This window comes from Pristiophorus japonicus, chromosome 8, assembly GCF_044704955.1.
Source record: "Pristiophorus japonicus isolate sPriJap1 chromosome 8, sPriJap1.hap1, whole genome shotgun sequence".
Classification (NCBI taxonomy): domain Eukaryota; kingdom Metazoa; phylum Chordata; class Chondrichthyes; family Pristiophoridae; genus Pristiophorus; species Pristiophorus japonicus.
In genome coordinates this window covers 28,217,675-28,240,857 of record NC_091984.1, presented here as the reverse complement: position 1 = coordinate 28,240,857, position 23,183 = coordinate 28,217,675, and the positions used below count along the sequence as shown (strand labels likewise).

General features: G+C 44.4%; 1 protein-coding gene across 3 annotated transcripts in view; it reads left to right on the top strand.

Moving 5' to 3' along the window:
• Window positions 1-23,183, top strand: part of bcar3 (BCAR3 adaptor protein, NSP family member) — a 266,163-nt gene that overhangs the window by 61,542 nt on the left and 181,438 nt on the right. For all 3 annotated transcript variants that reach the window (XM_070886616.1, XM_070886614.1, XM_070886615.1), the window contains exon 2: window positions 12,417-12,560. In XM_070886616.1, coding sequence (XP_070742717.1) covers window positions 12,471-12,560 — 90 coding nt within the window. In that variant the 5' untranslated portion in view covers window positions 12,417-12,470. The remainder of the gene's footprint in view (window positions 1-12,416; window positions 12,561-23,183) is intronic.

Here is a 23,183-nt window from a genome sequence, read left to right as displayed (position 1 = left end):
TCTGCCCATCTCAACTTCTAGCATTGCCAGTTGGTTTACTCTTCTGTCGGCACGCCTTTGCAAAATGCCCAGTTTTCTTGCAAAAGAAACACTCTGCCTTCAAATATGGACAGCTTTGAGTGAGGTGTTGTCCCAGGCACCGATAGCACGACTTCTATGCACTCTTACCGTGGCCAGTTGCTGAGGCCTTGGGGCCTAACCGCATTTTAATTTTAGCCGACAGCCGATTGACCTCGGTTGTCTGACAATTGGAAATGGCACAAAATTCTGGATGAGCAGAAATTTTCTCCAATTAAATATTAGAAAGACCGAAGCCAATGTTTTCGGTCCCCGCCACAAACTCCATTCCCTAGCCACTGACTCCATCCCTCTCCTCAACTTTTGTCTGAGGCTGAACCACACTGTTCACAACCTTGGTGTCATATGAGCTTGCGACCACTTATCCGCAGCATTACGAACACCTCCGTAACATCGCCCATCTTCGCCTTTGCCTCAGCTCATCCGCTGCTGAAGCCCTCATCCATGTCTTTATTACCTCGAAACTTGATTATTCCAACGCACTCCTGGTTGGCCTCCCACATTTTACCCTATGTAAACTAGAGGTGATCCAAAACTCGGCTGCCCGTGTCCTAACTCGCACCAAGTCCCGCTCACCCATCACCCCTGTGCTCGCTGACCTACATTGGCTTCCGGTTAAGCAATGCCTCAATTTCAAAATTCTCATCCTTATTATCAAATCCCTCCATGGCCTCGACCCCCCCCCCACCCATCCCATCTCTGTAATCTCCTTCAGCCCCACAACTCTCCCGAGATGTCTGCGCTCCTCTAATTCTGCCCTCTTGAGCATCCCTGATTATAATCACTCAAACAGTGGTGGCTGTGCCTTCTGTTGTCTAGGCACCAAGCTCTGAAAGTCCCTGCCTAAACCTCTCCGTCTCTTTCCTCCTTCAAGACGCTCCTGAAAACATACCGCTGTGACCAAGCTTCCTGCACTAATTTCTCCTTGTGTGACTCAGTGTCAAATTTTTCATAATACTCACTCCTGTGAAGCGCCTTGGGATGTTTCACTACATTAAAGGCGCTATATAAATACAAGTTGTTGTTGTTGTTGAAATTCTCAGGAGTATTGGTCGGCCATATCCATCGACGTAGCTGTCTGACATGCTAATCAAACGTCAAGTTACGGGTTGCCAACAATTTACTTCTGATTCCCTCATTTTTCAACCCACAAACAAAGCGGTCAAGCAAAGATCAGTCCTGAAAGTTTCCAAAATGACAATGAATGGATAACTTTTTTTAAAGCTACAAAGTACTCACTGATACCCTCATCATTTAATTGATCGCATGTTCCAAAACGATAACTTTCAGTAATTTCCAGGGGCTGAGGAGTGTAGTGCTGTTCTAACTTGGTTAGAATCTCCTTCAGTGCTGTGTCCGTCTTGGTGGGACCTAGGCAATTTTTTAGTGTTTCATACACCTTGGGGCCTGCTTCAGTCAAGAAAATAGCCCGTTTTCTTTCTAAAACCGCCCGATTACAGTTTGCATCATAAGGGTCTTCGACGATACTGTGCGCGGTGAAAAACATTTCTAGCCACTCCACGTATGCTCTGAAAGTCTCTTGTCATGATAGAACTCACCCAAGCACTCTAGTATTCCCAAAGGCGCGGCCACCATCTGGATTCTGGAAACGTCGGCAGTTCAGCCACGTGCTCGAAATTTACCTTGAATTTTTAAGTTTTTCTGCAAAGCGAAGAACCTCTAACAGTTCTTCCAATGATTGGCAGGATTTCAACAAAAATTTTAGTTAGGAAATCCAAGATCCCATCTTCATCACCTATCTGTGATATCTTGAGACACAGTAAACATAGAGACCAGCATAACAGGGCTCCCAGGTAGAACTGTGCAGAGCACATGACTTTATTGTAGTAGTGTGGAAGCCCCAACCTGTGAGGGAACATCAGCGGCAGGTCGGGGCCATAAAAGGAGCGGCGAGGTACAGCGCGAGCTGGTGCAGGAGGGCGACGGCTGTGAAGAATGACGTCATCAAACTCCAGATCGGTGACTGGAGCGTGGGCAGATACAGCAGGAGCAGCGAGGTCGGGGCGAAGGGGCAGCGAGAGACTGTGGAGGGACGTGATCGGGGCCCAGGGGAGGTGCAAGTTCGGGGCCAGGGACCCAGGGGCAGCACGGACCAGCCCACACTGCAATACGTGTGCACACTAGGTCCGTGCAGCAGAGCTGGTCTCCAGTTGTCTTGGTTAACCCTTGCCACTGGACCAAGACCTAGCTCTGTCAAGCCCGTGTGGTGGCTGGTGTGCAACGGCCACCGCACGTTAAAAAAATCCACGCACCGGCATCTTCCACCCTTCAGGATGTAGTTCGGGTCCTTCATTGAAACACCTGTCAACTCGTCCTTTTTTTGGCATGGAAGCAAGTCATCCTCATTTCGAGGGACCACCTATGATGGATGATGATTGTTGTTATATCAGTAGTCCACTAGGTGGCTCTACAACAAAACCCTTGTTTGATGACTCGGAAATTGGATGTGTTGCTGCATAAGGCGGGTGTAATGAGGTTGCCCTATTTGTCTTGGTAACCACACCAGAGGGTGGCAGGGTACCAATCCTGACAGGAGGCAGTGGGCAAAGCCCATCACTGTCTATCTATGGTAGGTCATAAGGATAGAATATAGCACACTAACAAATTTGGCAAGCTAAGAATACCCAACGCTACAGGTACCAAGCCAATGGACAAGCTTTCATGCCACAGAGTGTTGCCAGTCAGATTTGCTGCTCCCCTATACCAAGAGCTCACGCATCCCTACAGTACAATCAGAGCATCACATTCATACCCATACCGCCAGAGGATGACTCGGCTCCAGACCTCATTACAGCCTTGGTCCATACATGGACAAAAGAGGTGAATTCCAGAGCAGATTTGAGAGCAACTGCCCTTGACATCAAGGCAGCATTTGACAGAGGGTGGCATTAAGGTGCCTTGTAACATTGAAGTCAATGGGAATCAGGGGGAAAACTCTCCACTGGCTGGAGTCATACCTAGCACAAAGGAAGATGGTTGCGGTTATTGGAGGCCAATCATCTCAGCCTCAGGACATCGCTGAGGAGTTCTTCAGGGCAGTGTCCAAGATCCAATCATCTTCAGCTGCTTCCATCAATGACCTTCCCTCCATCATAAGGTCAGAAGCGGGGATATTTGCTGACAACTGCACAGTGTTCAGTTCTATTCTCAACTCCTCAGATAATGAAGCAGTCCATGTCCACTGCAGCAAGACCTGGCTGACATACAGGCTTGGGCAGGTAACAGTCATGCCACACAAGTGTCAGGCAATAACTATCTCCAACAAGAGAGAGTCTAACCACTGCCCATTGACACTTAACAGGATTACCATCACCGAATCCCCCACTATCAACATCTTGGGGGTCACCATTGACCAGAAATTTAACTGGACGAACCACATAAATACTGTGGCTACAAGAGCAGATCAGAAGCTGCATATTCTGTGGCAAATGTCTCACCTCCTGACTCTCCCAAAGCCTTTCTACGGGGCACAAGTCAGGCGTGCGATGGAATACTTGGCTGGATGAATGCATCGCCAACAACACTCAAGAAGTTCGCATCATCCACAACAAAGCAGCCCACTTGTTTGGCACCTCATCCACCAACTTAAACATTCACTCCCTCTACCACTGGCACACTGTGGCTGCAATGTGTACCATCTACAAGATGCACTGCAGCAACTCGCCAAGGCTTCTTCGGCAGCATCTCCCAAACCCATGACCTCTACCACCTAGAAGGACAAGGGCAGCAGGCGCATGGGAACACCATCACCATCACCTCCAAGTTTCCCTCCAAGTCACACACTATCCTGATTTGGAAATATATTGCTGTTCCTTCATTGTCGCTGGGTCAAAATCCTGCAAGTCCCTCCCTAACAGTGTTATGGAAGTACCTTCACCTCATGGACTTCAGTAGTTCAAGAAAGTGACTCACCACCACCTTCTCGAGGGCATTTAGGGATGGGAAAAAAATGCTGGCCTTGCCAGTGATGCCCACATCCCGTGAACAAATGAAAGAAATAGACCTCCGGCGGAACACACTGTCTGGATGCAGCGTCCAATTGAAAGCCTTGACATACTCAAATCCTCCAACGATTGCACTCATCAAAGCATTGAAACAAAGCTGATCACTTACCTGGTCATTTACTGACATCCAAGATGGACACAATGCAATAATCAGTGACCCCTCTACTTTAACAAATGCAGCAGTGCAGTGATATTGGGCTGCCATGTCTTGCTATTCAGTGATAAAGGAGATGAAAGTACTGGGCATACAGAATAATGCATTAGTCACCTATTTGATCCACATATACAGCTATACAAAGCGCTGGTTAGACCACACCCAGAGTCCTGTGTACAGTTCTGGGCAGCAGAACTCCTTAGGAAGTATATATTGGCCTTGGAGGGAGTGCAGCGTAGATTTACCAGAATGATATCCGGACTTCAAAGGTTAAATTGCAAGGAGCGATTACACAAACTAGGGTTGTATTCCCTCGAATTTAGGAGGTTAAGAGGTGATTTGATCGAAGTTTAAGATATTATGAGAAACTGATAGGGTAGATAGAGAGAGATAACTTTCCTGGTTGTAGAGTCTAGGACTACGGAGCAGAGTCTAAAAATTACAGCCAGGCCTTTCAGGAGTGAAGTTAGGAAACACTTCTACATTCAAAGGATGGTAGAAGTTTGGAACTCTCTTCTACAGATGGCAATTGATGAACAGATCAATTGTTAATTTTAAATCTGAGATTGATAGATTTTTGTTAACCAAAAGTATTAAGTGATATGGGGAAAAGCTGGGTACATGGAGTTAGGTCACAGATCAGCTATCATCTCATTGAATGACGGAACAGGCTCAAGGGGCTGAATGGCCTACTCCTGTTCCTATGTGTGGGCTGCATATTAGCTAACATTACAACACTAGCTAGGAGTGAACGACTTGCATGGTTGTTGAGCGCAGTGATTATTTTGCCATTGGATCGATAGATTGTAATTCCAAGTAAATTAAATTGGTCAGCTGAGGTTGCAACAACCCTTAAAAGTGTGAGTTAGTATTTAATCTTTTCACATTCACAACAGTATATAATCCTAAGTATTCCAAAGACGAGTTTGCGGTAAGCATTCTCAACTGCCACCTACACACATCTGAAAATTGCGGGCCAGCATGTACTCGAAAACCGCCCATGCTCTCAATCATGGAAAACGCTCGGATCATACTTTGCTTCTGAAATGAACCAGCTTGCTCAATACTCAAGACTAGTTCCCACGATCTGGTAGCTGTATCCAGACAGGAGGCATTAACTTAGTGAAAAAGCCTCATGAAGGAAAACAAAAGTTGCTGAATTTGAAGGTCAAGTTAAAGTTTCATTGGGTGCTGGTTGGTCCGATGATAAGATTGATATTTATTGATTCACTCTGCCTTTGAAGGTGGCAAGACAAGTTCATAAAGCAGTTAACAAATCATATAGGATCCTTGGCTTTATAAATAGAGTAAATGTAAGAGTAAAATAGCTACAAAAGTAAGGAAGTTATGCTAAACCTTTGCAAATCACTACTTAGGCCCCAGCTGGAGTATTGTACCCAATTCTGGCCACCACACTTTAGGAAAGATGTCAAGGTCTTGGAGAGGGTGTGAGAGCGATTTTCTGGAATGGTACCTGGGATGAGGAACTTGAGTTATTCAGAGAGACTAGAGAAGCTGAGATAAGAATTAGGAACAGGAGTAGGCCATCGAGCCCCTCAAGCCTGCTCCGCCATTCAACAAGATCATAGCTGATCTGGCCGTGGACTCAGCTCCACTTACCCGCCCACTCCCCGTAACCCTTAATTCCCTTATTGGTTAAAAATCTATCTGTGATTTGAATACATTCAATGAGCTAGCCTCAACTGCTTCCTTGGGCAGAGAATTCCACAGATTCACAACCCTCTGGGAGAAGAAATTCCTTCTCAACTCGGTTTTAAATTGGCTCCCCCGTATTTTGAGGCTGTGCCCCCTAGTTCTAGTCTCCCCGACCAGTGGAAACAACCTCTCTGCCTCTATCTTGTCTATCCCTTTCATTATTTAAATGTTTCTATAAGATCACCCCTCATCCTTCTGAAATCGAACGAGTAAAGACCCAGTCTACTCAATCTATCATCATAAGGTAACCCCCTCATCTCCGGAATCAGCCTAGTGAATCGTCTCTGTACCCCCTCCAAAGCTACTATATCCTTCCTTAAGTAAGGTGACCAAAACTGCACGCAGTACTCCAGGTGCGGCCTCACCAATACCCTATATAGTTGCAGAAGGACCTCCCTGCTTTTGTACTCCATCCCTCTCGCAATGAAGGCCAACATTCCATTCACCTTCCTGATTACCTGCTGCACCTGCAAACTAACTTTTTGGGATTCATGCACAAGGACCCCCAGGTCCCTCTGCACTGCAGCATGTTGTAATTTCTCCCCATTCAAATAATATTCCCTTTTACTGTTTTTTTTTCCAAGGTGGATGACCTCACACTTTCCGACATTGTATTCCATCTGCCAAACCTTAGCCCATTCGCTTAACCTATCTAAATCTCTTTGCAGCCTCTCTGTGTTCTCTACACAACCCGCTTTCGCACTAATCTTTGTGTCATCTGCAAATTTTGTTACACTACACTCTGTCCCCTCTTCCAGGTCATCTATGTATATTGTAAACAGTTGAGGTCCCAACACCGATCCCTGTGGCACACCACTAACCACCGATTTCCAACCCGAAAAGGACCCATTTATCCCAACTCTCTGCTTTCTGTTAGCCAGCCAATTCTCTATCCATGCTAATACATTTCCTCTGACTCCGCGTACCTTTATCTTCTGCAGTAACCTTTTGTGTGGCACCTTATCGAATGCCTTTTGGAAATCTAAATACACCACATCCATTGGTACACCTCTATCCACCATGCTCGTTATATCCAGTAAATTAGTTAAACATGATTTCCCATTCATGAATCCATGTTGCGTCTGCTTGATTGCACTATTCCTATCTAGATGTCCCGCTATTTCTTCCTTAATGATAGCTTTAAGCATTTTCCCCACTACAGATGTTAAACTAACCGACCTATAGTTACCTGCCTTTTGTCTGCCCCCTTTTTTAAACAGGGGTGTTACATTAGCTGCTTTCCAATCCGCTGGTACCTCCCCAGAGTCCAGAGAATTTTGGTAGATTATAACGAATGCATCTGCTATAACTTCCGCCATCTCTTTTAATACCCTGGGATGCATTTCATCAGGACCAAGGGACTTGTCTACCTTGAGTACCATTAGCATGTCCAGCACTACCCCTCTAGTGATAGTGATTGTCTCAAGGTCCTCCCTTCCCACATTCCTGTGACCAGCAATTTTTGGCATGGTTTTTGTGTCTTCCACTGTGAAGACCGAAGCAAAATAATTGTTTAAGGTCTCAGCCATTTCCACATTTCCCATTATTAAATCCCCCTTCTCATCTTCTAAGGGACCAACATTTACTGTAGTCACTCTTTTCCGTTTTATATATCTGTAAAAGCTTTTACTATCTGTTTTTATGTTTTGCGTAAGTTTCCTTTCGTAATCTATCTTTCCTTTCTTTATTGCTTTCTTAGTCATTCTTTGCTGTCGTTTAAAATTTTCCCAATCTTCTAGTTTCCCACTAACCTTGGCCACCTTATACGCATTGGTTTTTAATTTGATACTCTCCTTTATTTCCTTGGTTATCCACGGCTAGTTATCCCTTCTCTTACCGCCCTTCTTTTTCACTGGAATATATTTTTGTTGAGCACTATGAAAGAGCTCCTTAAAAGTCCTCCACTGTTCCTCAATTGTGCCACCGTTTAGTCTGTGTTTCCAGTCTACTTTAGCCAACTATGCCCTCATCCCACTGTCGTCCCCTTTGTTTAAGCATAGTACGTTCGTTTGAGTCACAACTTCCTCACCCTCAATCTGTATTACAAATTCAACCATACTGTGATCACTCATTCCGAGAGGATCTTTTACTAGGGGATTGTTTATTATTCCTGTCTCATTACACAGGACCAGATCTAAGATCGCTTACTCCCTTTTAGGTTCTGTAACATACTGTTCAAAGAAACAATCCCGTATGCATTCTATGAATTCCTCCTCAAGGCTACCCTGTGCAATTTGATTTGACCAATCGATATGTAGGTTAAAATCCCCCATGGTTACTGCCGTTCCTTTTTCACATGCCTCCATTATTCCCTTGATTATTGCCCGCCCCACCGTGAAGTTATTATTTGGGGGCCTATAAACTACACCCACCAGTGATTTTTTCCCCTTACTATCTCTAATCTCCACCCACAATGATTCAACATTTTGTTCATTAGGGTCAATATCCTCTCTCACAACTGCCCTGATATCATCCTTTATTAACAGATTGTTAACAACGGATTGTTCTCCTTCGAGCGGAGGAAGTTAAGGAGAGATTTAACAGATGTGTTCAAAATTATGTCGGGTTTTGTGAAGTAACTGTGAAGAAACTGTTACCAGTGGCAGTAACCAATGGTTCTGTAACCAGAGGACACTGGTTTAAGATCATTAGCAAAAGAACCAGAGGAGAGACGAGGATAACCTGTTTTTACGCAGCTTATGATCTGGAATGCACTGCTAGAAAGGGTGGTGTGAGCAGTTTCAATGGTAATTATCAAAAGGGAATTGGATATATACTTGAAAAGTAATAATTTGCAGGGCTATGGGGAAAGAGCAGGGGAATGGGACTAATTTGATAGATCATTCAAAGTGCTGGCACAAACACGATGGGCCAAATGACCTCCTTCTGTGCTGCAAGATTCTAATGAGTTAGAGTACTTGACATCCATCAGGTTAGTCGAAATTATCTGGTGAAAATTTGTATTGTTTAAAAAGTCATTCAATTTAAAGTGGAAGTGTGTGTGAGTTTACGTGTATGTGTGTGAGTGTGAGTAATGGATTGGAAGTTGTGCTAGTTAAAAAGTACCTGAAAAGTATTCTGTTCTCATCAGTAAAAACTGGCAAATTCAGCAATAAAAGGAACCTGATCAACAATAATGAAAGCACTTTCATTGGCCAGAAATATTACCATGAGCAATTGTTTGACTGCTGATAGGATGAATGTAGCTTGCTTAGAAATGTCTGACTTTAATTATTGAATTGCACTGTGAACATGCAAAGCTCACCCGGTTTTTATTGCTCAGCAGGTGAATGTATCTTTTAGTGTGGTACTGAACCATCCAGACAAGGTGGTTCGCTCGGTCAATCACTGGTCTGTGCTGAGTTAGCCAATATCAGCCATGACGATGGGGGTCCATACAGCACACGAGAACGAGATTATTTACATTGTGGAGAACCATATGGTCGAATAGCTTCATGACATTTACTGTCAAGGTTGACATGTTAAGGATAGTCCCTTGGCGTTCCGGCCTGTCACTGTTGGAGTTACCCATGAGGGTCCTGACATTCCAGGTCCCGAACTTCATATTGAAGGGTGGAAGATGCCTGTGCGTGAGTTCTTTTACCATGGGGTGGCTGTTGCATACTGGCTACCACACGGGTTTAGCCGAGCAAGGTCTTGGCCCAGTGGCAAGTGGGTCCAAGATGACTGAAGACCAGGTACTGCTGTATAAGCCTAATTGCCTGTGGCGGGATGCTTGCGACGCTTGCGTCTGCACACATTCAGAGACTGAACTTCAAGCCTCCTGTATGGCTCAGAGACGTGGACCATATACAGCTGACACCTCAAATCGCTGGAGAAATACCTCCAACGATGTCTCTGCAATATCCTGCAAATCCCCTGGGAGGACAGACGCACCAACGTTAGCGTCGTCGACCAGGCCAACATCCCCAGCATCGAAGCATTGACCACACTCGACCAGCTCCGTTGGGCAGGCCACATTGTTCGCATGCCTGACACAAGACTCCCAAAGCAAGCATTCTACTCGGAACTCCTACATGGCAAGCGAGCTCAAGGTGGGCAGAGAAAACGTTTCAAGGATACCCTCAATGCCTCCCTGATAAAATTCAACATCCCCACCGACACCTGGGAGTCCCTGGCCAAAGACCGCCCTAGGTGGAGGAAGAACATCCGGGAGGGCGCTGAGCACCTCGAGTCTCGTCGCCGAGAGCATGCAGAAAACAAGCGCAGGCAGCGGAAGGAGCGTGCGGCAAACCAGTCCCACCCATCCCTTCCCTCGGCGACTGTCTGCCCCACCTGTGACAGAGACTGTGGCTCTCGTATTGGACTGTTCAGCCACCAAAGAACTCACTTCAGGAGTGGAAGCAAGTCTTCCTCGATTTCGAGGGACTGCCTATGATGATGAGTCCCTTGGGCATGGTGTATCAGTGTGCTGCTGTAATGTATGGAAATGGACCCCAGCAAGAACAGATGAGAGGAGGCATGAGAAGAGAAATTAGCGGGAGCATTGGAGCACAAAAACGGAAACTACCCAGAGCTCACTTGTTGATTGGAAATGCAGAAAGGGTGTCCTTGTTTTGTTTTTCTAGATTTTTTTTTGTAACCTTATTTCCTTCATTTCAAGGTCTGTAAAATGGCAACAATTTCCCAGAGGTCTGCTTATCAGCCAGCCCTGTTCCAAACAAAAATTTGTGTTTTATTTTGGTGCCGATATAAATAATTGTTTTAAATATTTTCCATCAGGCTGGAGACGATGCTGACAAGGCCACATTTGTTGCTCATCCTTAGTTGCGTGAGGAGGTGGTGGTGGGCCTTGCTTTCTCGCGATTGTTTTACAACTGAGTGGCTTGTTACATAGTTGATTCTCAATTACCACTGAGTGGCCCAGCAAGCATATTTGTAGGTTGATACATGAGTCTATATCTTTGGGGAGAGGGGTGTGGATGTTATAGTTCGGCACTAATCTGATTGCACTCCTGTCGAACTGCAGAGGGATGTATGTTGGATGAATTACTTACATGGCCTTTTCTATCCTTTTTTTAATTCTATTTTCTGTTAATTTTCTACCCCCCCCCCCCCCCCCACCCCTCCTCTCCTGAAGCTGTTGATCCCTTGCTAGTCTGGTATGGTCTGAGGTATCAGAGACTCTCTGATACTTTACCCAAATGGTCACTAGTCATGTATGACCTTAGAGAGTGACTGTCAGCTGGCTGGATGATCACTGGGGGACATCACGCGCTGCCCTCCTTGGCATCCTTGTACGCACACATCTAATGGCCAATGGGTAAAAATGGGAGTGAATCACCTCTCCTCGACCCAGCGGCACTGAGACGAACTGTAACACTCCTATTGCCGCCCCAGCTCTGATCAGTTAATTCAGCACTGGTCAGGAATTGGATCTGGGATGTTCTAACCAAATAGCTCAGCTATTGACTGGTTAAACACACTGAGTTTTTTTTTAAGAGGAGAATTTAATTGTTACTGTTGCGAGAGAGTTTAGGATCCGTGCTTGCTTGGGCTACTAGTAGAGCATTCTATCTGTAGCGATTAGTTGGGGAAGGGAGGGGTTTAAAGCAGCCATCACTTGCCCTGCTGTGGGAATCCCTCCTGTTGCCTGATCATAGAATGGTGTGAGAGTCACGGAGGAATTTGCAACCCAGCATTCCACCGAGAGGATTTGTGGCAGCAAATTCCTGTTGCTGTTATTATTGATTTAACGTCAAAACAAAGTAAACACGAAAGATCCAGTTGGAATTGCTTGGCAACATAACCGTACAATTAACAAACATTTGCATAGCGTGGAGCATTAATTGTAACTCGGTTTCTCTGATGCAAGAGGGTTTAATTATCTCCATAACACAAAATCAATAACTGGTCCCTCCCTGTCTAATATGTTAGCGAATGGCTTAGTCGGGCAGTAAATTTAGTGGCTTCAGTGTGTGAACAACAAATTTCACTTCCTCCCTTAGCGAAATAGTAGTGAGACTTAGTTCTGTATTTAATATTTATATATTACGAGAAAGACAAAGCGGGGTGGGGTGATGAAATTTAACTTCAGTGGGGGTGCAGAACGGGTGAGAGCAGATCACCCACTGGATTTTCCTTTCCATAGACTTCACAATGGGGCGAGCTGTGTACCAGGTGCTGAGCCATTACTTTTGTTCCCTGACCGAGCTTCAATGCTGCCCCCGCTGTCTCTTTGTACATTCCCATTTTATGTCTGAACGCGGGTGGTCAGATCAGAGCTTTTAGTAAACTCTGCCGGCAAACCAAAACCTTGAGAGATGAGAGATCTGAGGGAGTGCTGCAAATGACTAAATATTTACAATACAGATAAGATTGAAGAGGTCCACAGAACGATGACTTTCACTTTCATATCGCGAAATGTAGTTTTGTTTTCTGGCCTTGCTTGTATTGAAAGTGTGCATTCTTTTCCCTTTTAGCAGATTCTGGAGCTGGTGTGAGCAGAGCTGGTGTGAGCAGAGCTGCATGTGTCAATGAAGCACCTGCCCATTTGCAAGTGGCTAGCCCAGCTGGGGCTCCCCGAATACTTCCCACTCTTTGATGAAGAATACGATGGAGTGGAGGTGAGTGAGGCCAAGCTGACCAACAATTCCTAACAGGACAGTAAACTTACAACTAACTACACAAAAACTTTCCGCTAATTTTTAAGACCATTTAATTTAAGTCCGAGCATAATACTACATCTAATTGTTATGGAAAACCCGACTGATTTTTCACGCCTTAACCTAGGAATAAGGAGGCTAATTGTAGCCGCCTTGCCACCCATTGAGATCAGCTAGCTCAGTACAGACTGGGTATCAAACCTGGGTCTTTGTTGGTTGATGGGCTCAGTACAGACTGGGTATCAAACCTGGGACTTTGCTGGTTGATGGGCTCACTACAAACTGGGTATCAAACCTGGGACCTTGCTGGTTGATGGGCTCAGTACAGACTGGGTATCAAACCTGGGTCTTTGTTGGTTGATGGGCTCAGTACAGACTGGGTATCAAACCTGGGACTTTGTTGGTTGATGGGCTCAGTACAAACTGGGTATCAAACCTGGGACCTTGCTGCTTCATGGGCTCAGTGCTCATTGATCTATCCTGTGGGAGGGAGGAGAAACAAAGGGGCTTGGAGAGGATCTTCTCAACTATCTTTCTACAGTAAGATCTCTGCTCTCTTCTTCTGCTTATTAAGTGTTGTAAAGCCATTCCTGTATTCCATTCCAGTTACAACATTCTCCATCAGACACTGTATTACGGAACAGGAACCTAAGACAGTTGGCAGCCAAAGGGTGGGAATTTCTCCTGGGATCTCTGAGATGCCAGCTATGAAATGATTATTAGCACCTGATTTCACAACGATTCTCAATGAAAAATTCAGTTCCAAATAAAATGAAATGGCATCCAGTCAGTAGCCGAGGGCATCTTATTTAGCCTCGGGTAATGGAGATATATTGTGCAGAGTCTCCAGAAGCTGCAAATTCACAACAATTATTTTTAGAACATGCAAAATAAATCGATTTGTTTAGTAGGATTTATTTATAGCTCTCACTTTGCTGTAAATCTTTGGACACATTGAGACTCCTTGATATTATTTTTAGGAGATTTGTCGTTATGGTTCAGATCTGTTAATATTATTACATGGAATGTACAGCACAGAAACAAGTCATTTGGTCCAACTGGTCGATGCCAGTGTTTATGCTCCACATGAGCCCCCTCCCACTCTACTTCATCTAACCCGCTCTGCATATCTTCAACAAACTGGAGACAGGTGTTAGAAGCTAACCTCAGGTTTGAACAATAGCAATACTTTGTATTTATATGGCACCTTTAATTGAGAAATAAATCCCAGGGCGTAGGCAAAAAAAATCTGAGACAAGGAAGGAGATATTAGGAGGGGTGATCAAAAACTTGGTCTGAGACATGGGTTTAAAGGAGGAGAGTGAAGTGAACAGACCAAGGAGTTAGTGAAGGAATTCCAGAGTGAGGGGCCTAGGCAGCTGAAGGTATAGTGCCAATGGAGGAGACACAAGAGGCCAGATTAGAGGAATGGAGAGTTTTGGGAGGATTGGAGGACTGGAGAAGGTAACAGAGGGAGAGTGGGTTGAAGCCATGAAGGAATTTAAACTCGAGGATGAGAATTAAAAATTTGGGGAACTAGGGGAACTGGAAGCCATTGTAAGTCAGCAAGGACGGGGCGATGAATGAGCTTATTGTGAGTTAGGATATGGGCGGCAGAATTTTGGATTTATTGAATGAAATTTACAGAGGATAACAAATAGGTGACCAGTCAGGAGAGCATTGGAGTAGTCGAGTCTGGAGATGCAAAAAACACACTATCTTGATTGAATTTTTTGATGAGGTAACAGAGATGGTTGATGAGGGCAATACGGTTGATGTGGTGTACATGGACTTCCAAAAGGTGTTTGATAAAGTGCCACATAATAGGCTTGCCTGCCAAGTTGAAGCCCATGGAATAAAAGGGACAGTGGCAGCATGGATCCAAAATTGGCTAAGTGACAGGAAACAGAGAGTAGTGGTGAACAGTTGTTTTTCGGACTGGGGGAAATGGTGTTCCCCACGGGTCGGTATGAGGACCACTGCTTTTCTTGATATATATTAATAACATGGACTTGGGTGTACAGGGCACTATTTCAGAATTTGCCAATGACACAAAACTTTAAGTGTAGTGAACAGTGAGGATAGGGATAGACTTCAAGAGGACATAGACAGGCTAGTGAAATGTGCATCCGTGGCAGATTAAATTGAACACCAAAAGATGCAAATTGATACATTTTGGTAGGAAGAATGAGGAGAGATAAACTAAAAGGTGAAATTCTAAAAGGGGAGCAGGAACAGGGAGACCTGGGGGTATATGTGCACAAATCATTGAAGGTGGCAGGTTAGGTTGAGAAAGCAGTTTAAAAAAGCATACGGGATCCTGGGCTTTACAAATAGAAGCCTAGAGTACAAAAGCAAGGAAGTTATGATGAAACTTTATAAAACACTGGTTTGGCCTCAACTGGAGTATTGTGTCCAATTCTGGGAACCGCACTTTAGGAAGGATGTGAAGGCCTTAGAGAGGGTGCAGAAAAGATTTACGAGAATGGTTCCAGGGATGAGAGATTTCAGTTACGTGGATAGACTGCAGAAGCTGGAGTTGTTCTCAGAGCAGAGAAGATTGAGAGGAGATTTAACAGAGGTGTTCAAAATGATGAGGGGTCTAGACAGAGTAGATAGAGGGAAACTATTCCCATTGGTGGAATAGAGGACACAGATTTAAGATGATTGGCAGAAGATCCAAAGGTGACTATGAGGAAAAACGGTTTTATGCAACAAGTGGTTGGGATCTGGAATGCATTGCCTGAAAGGGTGGTGGAGGCAGATTCAATCGTGGCTTTCAAAAGGGAGTTGGATAAGTACCTGAAGGAAAAAATTGCAGGGCTACGGGGAAAGGGCGAGGACGTGGGACTAGCCTAAATGCTCTTGCAGAGAGCTGGCCCAGGCTCGATGGGCCGAATGGCCCTCTTCTGTGCAGTAACCCTTCTATATAATTCTATGAAATGCGCTATTGATGTTATGGTCTTTATAGCGGAGAGGATATGGGATCAAAATCTCAGCTCTGAGTCAAATAGGATGGTAAGGTTGCGAACTATGTTCACGAAGTTGATTCCTGCGATGAAGGGGTTTTCTTATGAGGAAAGGTTGAGCAGGTTGGGCCTATACTCATTGGAGCTTAGATGAACGAGAGGTGATCTTATTGAAATGTATAAGATTCTGAGGGGGCTTGACAGGGTAGATGCAGTGACGATGTTTCCCGTCGTGGGGGAAACTAGAACTAGGGAGCATAGTTTCAAAATAAGGGGTTGCACATTTAAAACGGAGATGAGGAGGAATTTCTTCTCTCAGAAGGTCGTGAATCTCTGGAATTCTCTACCTCAGAGAGTTGTGGAGGTTGGGTCATTGAATATATTTAAGGCCGAGATTTTTGAGAGGTAAGGGAGTCAAGGGGGTATGGGGAGCGGGCAGGGAAGTGGAGCTGAGGCTGAGTCCATGATCAGATCAGCCATGATCTTATTGAATGGCAGAGCAGGCTCGAGGGGCCAAATGGCCTACTCCTGCTCCTATTTCTTATGTTCTTATGTTCTCCAATTTTTTTTAACTGGTTGTGTGGCCCATTCAAACGTTCGTACATGCACGGTTTCTTCCATTGAAAAGCCGGTGAGCAGCCTGTGCAGGACCTCCAGACCGCTGAGTGGTTGTGCAGCTTAGTGGGCTGTTGGTTGCGAACAGTCTGGTACAACCTGAGACAGTGGCTAGGGAGAAGGTTGGAATTGGTTGCGATAGTATGAAGCTTCTGGTAGAGGACGAAGCCAATAGCTTTGGCCGTCACAATATTTAACTGCAGGAAATTGAGGCATATTCAAGACTGGATGTCAGCTAAGCAGTCTGACAACAGAGGCAAAGATTAAAGGAGGCAGTGGTGATGTAGAGCTGGATTTTATCAGTGAAAGTAAATATGGGTCCCCTCCAGGCTGTGATAGGAGAAATTATAATGGGGAATAAGGAAATGGCAGAGAAATTAAACAAATACTTTGTGGTTGTCTTCATGGAAGAAGACGCACAAAACCTTCCAGAAATAGTGGAGAACCAACAGTCTAGCAAGAATGAGGCACTGAAAAAAATTATTAGTAAAAAAATAGTACTGGAGAAATTAATGGGACTGAAAGCCAATAAATCCCCTAGACCTGATGGCCTACACACATCCTAGGGTTTTGAAAGGTGGCTATAGAGATAGTGGATGCATTGGTTGTATTCTTCCAACATTCCATAGATTCTAGAACGGTTCCTACAGATTGGAAGATAATTAATGTAATCCCGCTGAAAGCGGGGAGAGAGAAAACAGGGAACTACAGACCAGTTAGCCTGACATCAGTAGTAGGGAAAATGCTAGGATCTATTATTAAGGACCTGGTAACAGGCCACTTAAAAAATAATAATAGGATTGGGCAGAGTCCACATGGATTTATGAAAGGGAAATCAGTTTGACAAATCTGTTGAGTTTTTGAGGTTGTAACTAGTAGAATAGATAAGGGGGGAATCAGTGGATGTAGTGTATTTGGATTTTGAAAAGGCATTTGATACGGTGCCACACAAGAGGTTATTATATAAAATTAGGGCTCATGGGATTGGGGTAATATACTAGCATGGATTGAAGTTTGGTTAACGGACAGAATACAGAGAGTAGGAATAAACGGGTCATTTTCTGGTTGGCAGGCTGTAACTAGCGGGGAGCTGCAAGGATTGATGCCTGGGTCCTAGCAATTCACAGTCTATCAATGATTTGGATGAGGGGACCAAATGTAATATATCCAAGTTTGCTGATGATACAAAGCTAGGTTGGAATGTAAGTTATGAGGAGGATGCAAAGAGACTTCAAGGGGACATAGACAGGCTAAGTGAATGGGCAAGAACATGGCAAATGGAATATAATGTGGAGAAATTTGAAGTTATCCACTTTGGTAGGAAAAATAGAAAAGCAGAGTTTTTTTTTTAAATGGTGAGAGATTGGGAAATGTTGATGTTCAGAGGGACTTGTACATGAATCACTGAAAGTTAACATGCATGTACAGCAAGCAATTAAGAAAGCAAATGGTATGTTGGCCTTTATTACAAGAGGATTTGAGTATGAGTAAAGACAATTATATAGAGCCCTGGTGAGACCACAGCTGGAGTATTATGTACAGTTTTGGTCACCTTACATAAGGAAGGATATTCTTGCCATAGAGGGAGTGCAACAAAGGTTCACCAGACTGATTCCTGGGATGGGGGGATTGTCCTAGGAGGAGAGACTGAGTAGACTAGGCCTATATTCTTTAGAGTTTAGAAGAATGAGAGGTGATCTCATTGAAAAATACAATATTCTTACAGGGCTTCACAGGGTAGATGCAGAAAGGATGTTTCTCCTGGCTGGTGAGTCTTGAACCAGGGGTCACAGTCTCAGAATAAGGGATCGGCCATTTAGGACTGAGATGAGGAGAAACTTCTTCACTCAGAGGGTGGTGAATCTTTGGAATTCTCTACCCCAGGGGTCTGTGGAGGCTCAGTCTTTGAGTATATTCAAGACCGAGATCGATAGATTTTTATATATTAAGGGAATCAAGGGATATGAGGATAGTGCAGGAAAGTGGAGTTGAGGTAGATGATCAGCCATGATCTCATTGAATGGCAGAGCAGGCTCAAGGGGCTGAAAGCCTACTCCTGCTCCTAATTCTTATGTTCTTATGTTATGTTACATGTAAAAGCTAACCCCCATGTCTGGAGATGATGTTGCCAAGGGGCAGAATGAAGATGATGAAGTTTAGGGATATGTTACTGTGTTAGTCAATGCAACCGCAGAACTGGATTTCCATGGGGACCACCTGTTTTGATGGTTTGGTGGTGTGAGCGCCTGTTTCTTCAGGTTACTGTGGGGAACATCGCTTGGGTTGCCTTAGGGGATCACCTGTTTGTGTTCCGCCAATTTCTGTTGAACCTGCACATAACCTTGAGTCACCAGCCAACCCTGCACTTAATGACCATCACCAACATTTTAAAATGCTGACACTAGATGAAGCCACGTTATCAATAAAAATAAGTAAGATGGGAAGAGTAGGATGTTCAAAAGTAAATCTTCTCCAACAATTATTTCGGTACATTCATCCGCTCCTGGCCAGCAATTCTTTTCATCTTTGCCGACTGCTTGTTTTATTTGATGTTTAGCCAAGAAATGCGAATGTGTTGAATGAGTCCCGTGTCCAGTTATGTGTTTACTTGTGGCTAATGAAATAAAAGATTACAAAGACAGTTGAGCAGAGCTCTACTTTTGCAATTTACTTTCTTCATCTCATTTAGCATTATGTGGAAGATTCCTTTGGTACAGTGTCTGTAAAATCATAAAAACTAGTTTATACAGGACAGTGTTACAACTTTCCTTATCCATATCAGTAACTACATTAGCAATTAGACCCTCTAATTAACTAACTGCATGAGGAATATCATCTCTGGGAATGTTTTGAGAATTATGGGCTCAATTTTCCCCAGTGATTTGCACCGTTTTTTTGGCGTGCACCGGCTTTTTTGCCCTCCCTCATGTTGAGGAAGTGCATCAACTACCTGCAACATTCCCTCCCTCATGTTCTCTGACAGCGCATCAGGTACCTGCGACATTTCCGCCCTCATGTTCATGGACAGTGTTTCAAATACCTGTGACGTTCCCTCCCTCATGTGCACCGACAGTGTTTCATCTACCTGCGACATTCCCGCTCTCATGTTCACTGGCAGGGCATCAGCTACCTACGACATTCCCTCTCTCATGTGCACCAACATGGTTTCAGCTGGCTGAGATATTCCCTCCCTCATGTTCCCGGACAGTGTTTTCATTTCTCGTGAGAGTGTTGTTACTTCCCCGACAGTCCCGATACCTCATCACCCACAGAACTGATGGTGTCCAGGAGTGATGGTCAATGCTCTCCACACTCATTGCCATCATGGGAACCACATCTGTTAGATCCTGCACCTCAGGAGAGCGCTGTTGAGCTCTCCTTCCCCTCCTCACCCTGGGTGTGGCTCGCAGCATCCCACGGTGGGGCCCTGGGTGTGTTCGCCGCATCTCACCACTGGGACCCGCAGCCTCGGACGGTGGGAAACCATGGAATGTCTCACCAACACTCAAACCACTAGTCAGGGAAGGGGCTGGCACCTCAATGGGCCTCCTCCAAAGTCAGTAAAACAGTGGGGGCTTCACCCATCCCCTCCAACTCCCTCTCCCCTCACCCCCATGCTCTTGATCTAGAAAGTGGGATTGGAAGATGGTCTCCCCATCAGGCTTGTCCATGTCTGAATCTTCTGCATCATCAGGATTGGCCTCAAGTTCTGCAAAATATAACAGAATAGACAAATGATTAGCAGCAGAGAAGGGGGCATGGTGGCATGTGTAGGCTCACAGGGCAGGCAGCAAGCTGATTTGAGGGACCACGATGAATGATAGCACATTGCATCAACCGAAGCATAGCTGAGGGAGACATCCCCAGGAACCGAAGCATAGCTAGACCGCACAGTACTTAACATTTAGCAAAGCCAGACTATGGAATTTGCAGGACTTGCCTTTCCCTCGAATGTGGGCCCAGCTTGTGCAGTGGTGGTTGCTTTTCTCCAGGCAGGACCCATCAAAGCAGCGACCCTCTCTTCCAAGGGTGTCAGTGGGTGCAGAATTGCTGGACCTCCTCCTGTTCGAGTTCTTTCTCGTTTGTTGTGTGCCAGTTTCCTCTGCAAAGATGAAAATATAACTTTTTAGAGAGGGTGTCTTTCTGCTGGGTGGGACATATACAGATGGTCACATTTACAATTGCAATTCCATTGCAAAATGAAAATATTGCTTGCACTAACTACTTGACCAAGGTCCTGACACTTCTTTCTGCATTGGCCTCCAGACCTCGTGTTGGTCACCATTGCACAGTAATCTTCTGCAAGTTGGTTCCAGCGTTTCTTCATTTCTTTGGGTGGAACTTTTATGTGACCTCTGCTGGTGTCCAGCTCCTGCCATCTGTTCTCAATCACAGTAACTGGTGTCTCCACTTCATCCTGTGAGAAATTCTTGGTCCTTGCACCGCGTTGCATCTTGTATTGCAGCTCCGATTTTTCGAATGATAATTAAAGTTCTCACACAACACTCAAAGTTCTCACACACACAACTGGCTCTTTAAAAATAGCCGATTGCAGACCGGGAGCTGTACTGTGCATGTGCGCCCATAGGAGTCACGTCAAAACTTCCTCATTTTTTCGCGCATGCGCAGAAGGGACATCTTAATTTTTTCGGCACAGACATTTGGCTCCACCCCCGAGGCTAAGGACTGGCTGCGCGACGCCAATTTTGAAAAATACGGCGGGGAAACTTAGCACATTTATTTTTGAAGTAGTTCTGGCCTAGAAAAACGGGTGTAACTCTGGCATTAAGCCAAAAATCAGCTTTGGGCAAAATTGAACCCATTGTCCTCTACTTACTAGGTGCACTAGAAATTTAATATCCTAACTGGGAACTGCATCAAGAATATCATCTCCTGATTAGTAATTGAACTAGGAATATTGTTCCCTAATTACTAATGCAGTAGGAATTTAATATCCTAATTACTAATGCTTTTGGGATTTCATCCTCTAATTACTACCTCCACAAGGAATATGATCCCCTAAATACTAATTCCACAAGGAATTTGATCTCCTAATTTCTAACTGCACTAGGAATGTAATACCTGTACTGTAATTCGATACTGCATTGGAAATCACCTCCTAATTATTAACTACACTATGTATGATCCTAATTACTAAAGTTTGAATTTCATCCTTCAGTTACCAATTGTGGCAGAAGAATCTTCCCCTAATTACTATCTGCACTTGGAATAGCATTCCTTAATAATTACCTGCATTAGGAATTTCATCCCTAAACAGTAACTATATCCTCTTATAACTAACTGAACTAGGAATTTCATCCTTAATTCACAATGTTGACACATAACAGATTTGTTGCTCTTCTATCTCCTGAATGCTGGATAAGCAGATTGTATTGTTGCTGATCATGGCACGGCAGATTGGGCTGACACTTGAGTGTGACAAGAGTTCACTGATTAAAAGTAATGGTTATATCTGTATAAGCAACATGAAATTTGCCGGTCTATCTTTTTATTAAATGATTTTCCACCCATTTAGATAAGTATATCTCGATTTGAGGTTGTTATCTACATTACATTGTGGACAGAACAGTATGATTCAGCATTACTAACTTTACGCCTCGTGCATTACCTTGTGATGTAGCTTGAAACAGACTTTCAGTTTCTCCCCAATTTTTTCCCTCAATTTTTCTTATCAACCCCCACCCCCTCCCAAAAGCATTGACTGCTCATTGACATCTAAACATAAGAACATAAAAAATAGGAGCAGGAGTAGGCCATACTGCCCCTCGAGCCTGCTCCGCCATTCAATAAGATCGTGGCTGATCTGATCATGCTCCACTTCCCCGCCCGCTCCCCATAACCCCTTATCCCCTTATTGTTTAAGAAACTGTCTATTTCTGTCTTAAATTTATTCAATGTCCCAGCTTCCACAGCTCTCTGAAGCAGCAAATTCCACAGATTTACAACCCTCTGAGAGAAGAAATTTCTCCTCATCTCTTTTAAATGGGCGGCCCCTTATTGTAGTTCTAGAGACACTGCCCTACAGTACATTGCTCAAATGAGCATTAAGCCTTGACAGTGAGTCGTTTATCCATCACAGCCAAGCTCCATCTGATGTTCATACAATCTCAATTCCGGCGCATTGTTTAACAGTGACTAGGAGCGGAAACCCTGACCGATTTTCCCCTCTGTGACCCAAAAGCCGTGATACCAACTGTTGCCCCACTAAAATCTGCTGACTCAGCTCAGACCTGGACTCAAACCCTGTAATTTCCTGCTCTGCATAATAAACTTGCTGAGCCATCAGCGTGGGGGTTGCCGGGAAACCTGGGGGAGGCTTTATTTAAGATTTGGCCAAGAGCCCAGTAGAATGCATTCAGAAGATCAACCAGGCGTTGAACAGTACAAGTACTTTACTTTCCGAACTTTCTTTACTCTGGATGGATTGCAGGGAAACTCCACTGATGAGGTTATCTGTTGAGTTTAATTGCTGTCAGAATCTGACCTGATTGATATTACAGTGTTTATAAATCCACAGTCTAGCTTTCAAGTCTAGTTTTAAAGGTCAAACTACAGCTTATCTTAACTATAAGTGGCTGTAAAATCTGCTAGCAATCATTTTGAAGAGACCTGTAAATGTAGTTTTATGAGTTTCGAACTGGAGCCTATGTGAAAGTAGGAAATGCTAATCCTGATTTCATAATGAGGGGGTTGCTGTATTGCTCTGTAAACACCATGGAGTGACCCTGTAATCTGTATCCGGTCTCATGCTGGTTCTCACCTTTTGCATGTTGGTGAAGGTACATTTACTTACTGCTTACTGGTTCGAAAAAGGGATGAGTGCGTTCACACAATGTCACTTGTACACATCGTCACACAGAATAGCTTGTCACAAGCATACACCTCAAACCAAGAAAATCTCTAAACGGCCAAATCCTCCCAACGCAATACAATCTGCCCATTCAGTGAGCGAGTGGTCAATCTATGGAACAGGCTCCCT